The sequence below is a fragment of the Budorcas taxicolor genome, chromosome 11 (assembly GCF_023091745.1).
Source record: "Budorcas taxicolor isolate Tak-1 chromosome 11, Takin1.1, whole genome shotgun sequence".
Classification (NCBI taxonomy): Eukaryota; Metazoa; Chordata; class Mammalia; order Artiodactyla; family Bovidae; genus Budorcas; species Budorcas taxicolor.
In genome coordinates this window covers 119,458,907-119,468,892 of record NC_068920.1, presented here as the reverse complement: position 1 = coordinate 119,468,892, position 9,986 = coordinate 119,458,907, and the positions used below count along the sequence as shown (strand labels likewise).

Sequence of the window (9,986 nt, the reverse complement as noted above, 5' to 3'; positions counted from 1 at the left end):
ATTAACTTAGTGATTGCCCAAGTTCAAGTGCTCCGAGATCAGCTTTGTAAACATTGTACTACTATCAACATAGATTCCACATGGCAAGATGAGAGTAATCAAGCGGAAGAACCACAGACTATAGAAAGAGAATGTAATGAAGGAAGTACAGAAAGACAAAAATCAATAGAAAAAAAATCAAACTCTACAAGAATTTGTAATCTGACTGAGGAAGAATCTTCAAAGAACTCTGATCCTTTTAGTTTGTGGAGTACAGATGAGAAGGAAAAACTCTTACTGTGTGTGGCAAAAATTTTTCAGATTCAGTTTCCCTTATATACTGCTTACAAGCATAATACTCATCCTACTATAGAGGTATGTAAAAACAGGTATTGCGAATTTTAAGTAATACCCAGTCATGGTTATGTTGGTAATTTCTCACTTATGAATAAATATGAAGATAGTCATTATTGATGGAAAATTATAAAAATCACTTATGAAAATTATTTGGGATTTCTTCAGAGCATTTCTGTAGTGACTTGTGTTGAACATTTGCTCAGTGTAGTTCTAGGGAAAGATTTATAAATTGAACTCATAAAAATTAAACTATCAGTGATAGATATTTTGCTAATGTATACCTATGCTCTACTTACTGTGCCTTTCAAAAACTAGTAATTGAGGAAAAAGAAGAACATGGGATTTCATTCTTAGAAATGTAGGTTAACAGAATTTGGAATTCCTTTTATAAAGAAAAAATGCTTGATAAATTATCTGTAATTATTTTCTTTTGCACTCAAAATGCTTTACTTATTCCACTAGTGATTTTTTTTCTATCCCTCCCTCCTTCCCTCCCTCCCTCCCTCCCTCTCTCCCCCACTAGTGATATTTATACAAGCTTTTCCATCTTAGGTTTATTTAGATAATGGCATTTATTTCTCCAGATAGTAGGAATTGAAAGAGTTATGTGATAATGTATTGTAATAATGGCTTAAAACAATAGTGATTATTTCTCATGATTCCATGGCTTGCCTGGTCAATTCCTTTGCTGGTTTTTGTATGGCCTCACTTAACGCAGATGCATTAATTTTGGAAGTTGAATGGGTTTGAGAGTCCAAGATGGTCTCGTTCACATGTCTGATTGTGCTGGCTGCTCCTGAGGGCTCCTTGGACTTTTCTCTGCATGACCTCTCATTCTTTACTAGGGTAGCTTGGCTTCCTTACACGATAGTTTTAGCATTGATCCGGGAAGGCAAAATGGAAGCTGTCAGTTCAGTTTAGTCGCTCAGTTGTGTCCGACTCTTTGTGACCCCATAATCACAGGACGCCAGGCCTCCTTGTCCATCACCAACTCCTGGAGTTTACACAAACTCATGTCCATTGAGTTGGTGATGTCATCCAGCCATCTCATTCTCTGTCGTCCCCTTCTCGTCCTGCCCCCAATGCCTCCAGCATCAGGGTCTTTTCCCATCAGTCAACTCTTTGCATGAGGTGGCCAAAGTATTGGAGTTTCAGCTTCAGATTCAGTCCTTCCAATGAACACTCAGGACTGATCTCCTTTAGGATGGACTGGTTGGATCTCCTTGCAGTCCAGGGGACTCTCAAGAGTCTTCTCCAACACCACAGTTCAAAAGCAAAAATTCTTCGGCACTCAGCTTTGTTCGTAGTCCAACTCTCACATCATACATGACCACTGGAAAAACCACAGCCTTGACTAGCTGGAGCTTTGTTGGCAAAGTAATGTCTCTGCTTTTCAGTATGCTGTCTAGGTTGGTCATCACTTTGCTTCCAAGGAGTGTCTTAATTTTATGGCTGCAGTCACCATCTGCAGTGATTTTGGATCCCCAAAAAATAAAGTCTGACACTGTTTCCACTGTTTCCCCATGTATTTGCCATGAATTGATGGGACCAGATGCCATGATCTTAGTTTTCTGAATGTTAAGCTTTCTAAGCCAACGTTTTCACTCTCCCCTTTCACTTTCATCAAGAGGCTTTTTAGTTCCTCTTCACTTTCTGCCATAACGGGTGGTGTCATCTGCATATCTGAAGTTATTGATATTTCACCCGGCAATCTTGATTCCTGCTTGTGCTTCTTCCAGCACAGTGTTTCTCATGATGTACTCCGCATATAAGTAAAATAAGCAGGGTGACAATATACAGCCTTGATGTACTCCTTTTCCTATTTGGAACTAGTCTATTGTTCCATGTCCAGTTCTAACTGTTGCTTCCTGACCTGCATATGGGTTTCTCATGAGGCAGGTCAGGTGTTCTGGTATTCCCTTCTCTTTCAGAATTTTCCACAATTTATTATCATCCACACAGTCAAAGGCTTTGGCATAGTCAATAAAGCAGAAATCGATGTTTTTCTGGAACTCTCTTGCGTTTTCGATGATCCAGCGGATGTTGGCAATTTGATCTCTGGTTCCTCTGCCTTTTCTAAAACCAGCTAGAACATCTGGAAGTTCATGGTTCACGTACTGCTGAAGCCTGGCTTGGAGAATTTTGAGCGTTGCTTTACTAGCGTGTGAGATGAGTGCAATTGTATGGTAGTTTGAGCATTCTTTGGCATTGCCTTTCTTTGAGATTGGAATGAAACTGACCTTTTCCAGTCCTGGGGCCACAGCTGAGTTTTCCAAATTTGCTGGCATGTTGAGTACAGCACTTTCACAGCATCATCTTTCAGGATTTGAAATAGCTCCGCTGGAATTCCATCACCTCCACTAGCTTTGTTCATAGTGATGCTTTGTAAGTAAGACCCACTTGACTTCACATTCCAGAAAGTTTGGCTCTAGGTGAGTGATCACACCATCGTGTGATTATCTGGGTCGTGAAGATCTTGTTTGTAAAGTTCTTCTGCATATTCTTGCCACCTCTTCTTAATATCTTCTGCTTCTGTCCGGTCCATACCATTTCTGTCCTTTATTGAGCCCATCTTTGCATGAAATGTTCCCTTGGTACCTCTGATTTTCTGAAGAGATCTCTACTCTTTGCTATTCTGTTGTTTTCCTCTATTTCTTTGCATTGATCGCTGAAGAAGGCTTTCTTATCTCTTTGCTATTCCTTGGAACTCTGCATTCAGATGTTTATATCTTTCCTTTTCCTGTTTGTTTTTCGCTTCTCTTCTTTTCACAGCTATTTGTAAGTCCTCCCCAGACAGCCATTTTGCTTTTTTGCATTTCTTTTCCATGGGGATGGTCTTGATCCCTGTCTCCTGTACAATGTCACGAACCTCCATCCATAGTTCATCAGGTACTCTGTCTATCAGATCTAGTCCCTTAGATCTATTTCTCACTTCCACTGTATAATCATAAGGGATTTGATTGAGGTCATACCTGAATGGTCTAGTGGGGGTTTTCCCCACTTTCTTCAATTTGAGTCTGAATTTGGCAATGAGGAGTTCATGATCAGAGCCACAGTCAGCTCCAGGTCTTGTTTTTGCTGACTGTATAGAGCGTCTCCATCTTTGGCTGCAAAGGATATAATCAGTCTGATTTTGGTGTTGACCATCTGGTGATGTCCCTATGTAGAGTCTTCTCTTGTGTTTTTGGAAGAGGGTGTTTGCTATGACCAGCGCGTTCTCTTGGCAGAATGCTGTTAGCCTTTGCCCTGCTTCTTTCCGTATTCCAAGGCCAAATTTGCCTGTTCCTCCAGGTGTTTTCTTGACGTCCTACTTTTGCATTCCAGTCCCCTATAATGAAAAGGACATCTTTTTGGGGTGTTTGTTCTAAAAGGTCTTGTAGGTCTTCATAGAACCATTCAACAAACAAATAATTCTGTCATTTTTGAGAGTGTTCCAAGTACTCTTTCGTTGACCATGATAGGTACTCCATTTCTTCTAAGGGATTCCTGCCCACAGTAGTAGATACAACGGTCATCTGAGTTAAATTCACCTATTCTAGTCCATCTTAGTTCGATTCCTTTGGAGAAGAGTTAAAGTATAGTTTAGAATTGAATCATATTAACTTCTATTGGAATACTACTGTTCATGAAAAGTAATAGTTGTAAAATCTGAGTTTTTATAAAATCGGTCCTTAAAAATTTGTGGTTTTAAAAGATTGTCATGTGATAGTGTGATGGAATTTCATTTACCTTTTTTTTTTTCTTTTTCTTAATCAGGATATATCAACCCAAGAAAGCAACATTTTAGGGGCATTCTGTGATATGAATGTAAGTGCTTATCTTTTTTCATTTTTAGATTTATGGAAATCTTTATTATTTTGTTCATACATGTCTGAGTTTATGTCTGACCAGTATCTTTCCAGTATTGGTAATAAAATGAAAATTACCTCATAAGTTTAAAAATAGTTTTATTTTTTTCTTCAGGATGTAGAAGTACCATTGCATTTGCTTCGTTATGTATGTTTGTTTTGTGGAAAAAATGGCCTTTCCCTTATGAAGGACTGCTTTGAATATGGAACTCCTGAAACTTTACCATTTCTGATAGCACATGCGTTTATTACAGTTGTGTCTAATGTAAGTATTGTTTGAAATTGATTATTAATTTTAATTGATTATTGATTTTAATTGATTATTGATTTTAATCTTGGGAACAAAGCCTATTATATTAATAACATGCATTTATATGTCTAGAAAAAGGTTTTGAGTGATCTGTTATGTATAATACTCCTCTTTTTTTTTTCTGGATTATACTTTGAAAAAGTTGAGTATAGAAATCTTTTTCTTTTTTTCAGTCTTCACTAAAGTAAATTAAAATTTGTATCAGTGGTTATGACTCAGTGCTTTCAGTGCATGGCCTGGGTTTAATTCCTTGTCGGAGAGGTAAGATTTCACAAGCTGTGTGGCATCCCCAGAAAAAATTAATGAATTTAAGTAAAATCACAAATTTATCTACCTCTTTTGTTTAAAAGATAACATGGATAGCTTTGCACAGTCTGATTTTTAGCTTTCCTTGTCTAGAATTTTGTACTGGTAAATTTTTGACTGTTTATGGTTTTTGGTTTCTTAAATAACGGTTAGCCTAGCCCAGGGCTTTATTACAGTGTGTTTGACTTCCCTCTGTATTACAGGTGAAAAGCTAACATTTCTTTTGCGTTTGTAAAGAAGATAATTCTTCAGTCAGATACTGTGAAGCACAATATGTGGGGAAACAGAAATATTTTTTGTTGTCTGTATATTAAAATTTAACCTGAAATAACCTTTTATTTTGGTCATCATTTTAAAAAATTGTACAGTAAAATTTAAATCTAACTTTGCCAAAGCCAGAATTCTTGTGTTAACTGAGTCACCGTAAGTAATAACTACTCTGAAATATTTCAAGTGTGTATGTAAAATAAAAATACAAGGTGTAAAAAAGACCCAACAAAATAACTTTGTTTCATTGTTTCCAGCGTAGAAGTACACTGGAAAGGACACTGACTTTCTAAAATGTTTTGGATACTTGCACTTCCATATTTGAACCATTTTTAGCCCTGAGATTCCTTGGTTCCTTGGATAGGTTGAAAATACTACCTGTAACGGCAATGTAGCTTTGTAGGTTAGGAATATACGCTTTGAGTTCATAGTTGGCATTTGGATTAACAATTGTGTTTGAATTCTAAATCTGAGCTTCAATTTTTTAATTTGTAGAATGGGAATGATAAGTATGGTGATCTGCCTTTAAAGATGGTGGTGAGGTTTTAAGATAGATTTAAAATTCTTATTAATAGAACTTGACAAATAGTAAGTACTTAGTTACTGATCGCTGTTATTTATTGTAGCTATTATTAAGACTTAATTCTGTTAATCTGATTGACTTTGTTTGAAAGGAAGTCCTGTTCATTTTGGCTTCCTTTGGTAGAAAGAGGAAAAAGTAAAATTTTGAGTGAATCCTGTGTTGACATTTTAATTTTAAGCTGTAATAAATTTAGACAAGGTGTTTGACTGAGTTTGATATCAAAAATTCACAAAATAATTTATCAACTATTTTCCTTAGGAATATTACCTTCATTAAATTTATTTCTTGAAATAATTTTACTAATTCTTGGTTAAAATCTATTATAGAAGTCTTATTAAAGACTAATTTATTACTCTCTTTAAAAGGAATCCTTTACTAGAGAAAAAGTTTGAATTCTCTTTCAGTTTTCTGTTCTCAGCCTTTTTGTGACAGCTAACTATGGGCTCTTGTCAGTTTGCATAACATTAATCTTAGAGCTCAACTGAGACCATTAAACCAGAGTTAAAATTAGTCATACTGTTTTAATTAATAATGTAATTGTTTGGATACTAAAATGATGTGTTTTTTTCCTGAGAGTGTAACATAATGTACTTTCCAACCAAAGATTTTATAACTTGAATAGGTAACTATCATTTGGCACTGTTTCCTCATAAGAAAATATTTTTTGATTTTGCCCTTTTCATTCTGTTTTTCTAAATACAGTTAATACTTTGGTGCAATTAGGAGTTTAAAATTCCAGGGTTTTTTGGTAATTATGTTTTCTGCAGACCCTGTAGTTAATTTTTTTCAGAGTTTTGACATTTAAAGCAGTATGAGTTTTGGCATGATTTCTGACCTTTCTTGTGGTTTTGACCACTCTGCCTGAAGTTTATAGAAAGCACTTAGTGATCAGTTTAAGCAGTTGAAATAGACATCACTTTTTAGGCCTTTAAATTTCAGAATTTTCTTGTCACATACAAATTGATTCAGAGCAGAGTAGTTTTCCTTTAGTGGAGCATTGTAAATTATAAACCCTGGTGGTTTAAGTCTCATTTATTTATTTATTTATTTATTTATTGGCTGCACTAACAGTAAGGAAAGAAGAACCTATATTATATGATTAATAGTGTTTGGAATTTGATTCTTATAATATTTTGCATTATAATAGTATAAAGAATGTAGATTTTACAGAGAATTCTGGGCTTGAATTGTAGTTCTGTTGTACTATCTTTTTGGTATTGTTTGCTTAGTATTATTTAATACTTTTTATTTATTTAAAAAATTTATTTACTTTTTAATTTTTTTGGCTGTGTTGCATGTGTGTAGCTTTTCTTTAGCTGTGATGAGTGGAGGCTAGTCTTTAGTTGCAGTTTCCATGCTTCTCATTGCAGTGGTTTCTCTTGGCATGGGCTCAGTTGCTCCACAGCATGTGGGATCTTCCTGGACCTAGGATCGAACCTGTGTCTCATGCATTGGCAGCGGATTCTTTACCACTGAGCCACCAGGGAAGCCCACTTTTTATCTAATTTTGATTACATTATAAACTTCACTCCTTTCATCTATCGGAATGAGAATATTAAGGGATCAACAAGTGGTAGCTCTTTCTATTAAAAATTTCTTTCCAGTGTTGACATTTTCCCTTGTCATTTTCATTTACACTTTTATTTGTTGATGTCTTTATCTGCAAATAAAAGGTATCACTGTACCTATTTTCATCTAATGTATCTTGTATATAATTGAATGTGTTAACCTTTTAAAAAAAATTTGAAATACACATTGAAACAGAAGAGTGCACAGAATAAGGTTTATGATTTATCAAAGTGAATACCCTTCTAATCACTACCCTTCTAACCACTACTATGCCAATAAACAAAATACTGTTAACTCCCCAGAAGCCTCCTGTATGATTCCTCTAAGTCACTATCCCATCTCTTTGCCCTTAAAGGTAAACACAATTCATATTTTTATTTCTTGCTTTTCTTTACTGTTTTATTACTTAAGCTTATAGCCTTAAATACTATAATTTAGTTTTGTCCCTTGTTAGCCATGTATGGTTAACCATGATTGCCGGGAGAAATACCAGTAACCTCAGAGATGCAGATGACACCACCCTTATGGCAGAAAGTGAAGAAGAACGAAAGAGCCTGTTGATGAAAGTAAAAGAGGAGAGTGAAAAAGTTGACTTACAACTCAACACTCGAAAAACCTAAGATCATGGCATCTGGTCCTATCACTTCATGGCAAATAGGTGGGGAAACAATGGAAACAGTGACAGACTTTATTTTTTGGGGCTCCAAAATCACTGCAGATGGTGACTGCAGCCGTGAAATTAAAAGACGTTTGCTTCTTGGAACAAAAGCTATGACCAACCTAGATAGCATATTCAAAAGCAGAGACTTTATTTTGCTGACAAAGGTCCGACTAGTCAAGGCTTTGGTTTTTCCAGTAGTCATGTATGGATGACTTGTAGTCATGTAAGGACTTCTCTTGTGGCTCAGCTGGTAAAGAATTCTTCTGCAATGCGGGAAAGCTGGGTTTGATCCCTGGGTTGGGATGATCCCCTGGAGAAGAGAAAGGCTACTCACTCCAGGATTCTGGCCTGGAGAATTACATGAACTTTATAGTCCGTGGGGTTGCAAAGAGTTGGACACGACTGAGGGACTTTCACTGCACTTCACTGCATGTATGGATGAGAGAGTTGGACTATAAAGAAAGCTGAGCACCAAAGAATTGATGCTTTTGAACTGTGGTGTTGGAGAAGACTCTTGAGTGTCCCTTGGCCTGCAAGGAAATCAGACCAGTCAATCCTAAAGGAAATCAGTCCTGAATATTCGTTGGAAGGACCAGTGCTGAAGCTGAAACTCCAATACTTTGGCCAGCTGATGTGAAGAACTGACTCATTTGAAAAGACCCTGGTGCTGGGAAAAATTGTAGGCAGAGGATGAGATGGTTGGATGGCATTACCGACTTGCTGGACATGACTTTGATCAAGCTCTGGAAGTCGGTGATGGACAGGGAAGTCTGACGTGCTGCAGTCCATGGGGTCACAAAGAGTCAGACGTAACTGAGTGGCTGAACTGAACCGAACCATGTATATGAAATTACACGTAATGCATTTTTTTTGTATGGCTGCTGCTGCTGCTAAGTCGCTTCAGTCGTGTCTGACTCTGTGCGACCCTATAGACAGAAGCCCACCAGGCTCCTCTGTCCCTGGGATTCTCCAGGCAAGAGCACTGGAGTGGATTGCCATTTCCTTCCCCAATGCAGGAAAGTGAAAAATGAAAGTGAAGTCGCTCAGTCGTGCCTGACTCGTAGCGACCCCATGGACCGCAGCCCACCAGGCTCCTCAGTCCATGGGATTTTCCAGGCAAGAGTACTGGAGTGGATTGCCATTGCCTTCTCCTCATGTATGGCTAGTTTTATTTAAAATTGAGATTGAATATAGCTGAAGTAGCTCAATTTCATTGTTGTATAATACTCTTTTAAAATACACTTCCACTGATCTGTTTTACTAGTGTTGGACATTTAGATTATTAATAGTTATGTGCTGTCAGCAACCTCTTACATGTCTTTCGGTGCATATATGCATGTGTTTTATTTTGATATATATCTAGTAGTGGAATTTGTTGATGACAAGTTATACATAAAATCACTCTTACACATTAATGTTAAGATTTCCCTAAGTGATTGTATTTATACCTCTACCGGGATTGAGGTTTCCCATTGCTCCATATCCAAGCAAACATCTAGTGTTCTTACTACTGATGAATGAGTAGTGGTGTCTCATTATGGTCTCCTTTTGAATTTTTAAATGACTAAAGAAATTGAACAGAATTTCATGGGCTATTAGCCATTTGAATATTTTTTGAGAAGTGTCAGTTCAGGTTTATTAAATTCATTTAAAAAATCAAATTGTTTGCCTTTCCCCTACTGATATATGGAGATTCCTGGTATGTTCTTTATACAAGTCTTTTGCCTAACATCCATGGATTACTAATACCTTCTTCAACTCTGGTTTTGCTTTCCATTCTCTTGTATCTTTTAAAGATGATTATTTTTAATATAACTGGCTCAGTGGTAAAGAGTTCATCTGTAATGCAGGAGACGCAGCAGTAGTAGTGGATTTGATCCCTAGGTTGAGAAGACCTCCCAGAGAAGGAAATGGCAATCCACTTGCCTGAAAAATCCCATGGACAGGAGCCTGGGGGGCTACAGTCCATGGGATCGCAAAGAGTCAGATACAGCTTAGCAACTGAAACAACAAATAGTTGATTTACAATATTATGTTAGTTTTAGGTACACAGCTTCATTTTCACTTTAGGTTAGTACAAGATCCTGAACATAGTCTCATGTGCTA

General features: G+C 36.9%; 1 protein-coding gene across 1 annotated transcript in view; it reads left to right on the top strand.

Annotated features, from left to right (window-relative positions):
- The first annotated feature begins 256 nt into the window (after positions 1–256).
- The window catches only part of USP34 (ubiquitin specific peptidase 34), a 173,595-nt gene continuing 163,865 nt past the window's right edge, over positions 257–9,986 (top strand). The window contains 4 exon segments of the mRNA XM_052649828.1: positions 257–290; positions 293–354; positions 4,093–4,143; positions 4,300–4,449. Coding sequence (XP_052505788.1) covers positions 257–290; positions 293–354; positions 4,093–4,143; positions 4,300–4,449 — 297 coding nt within the window.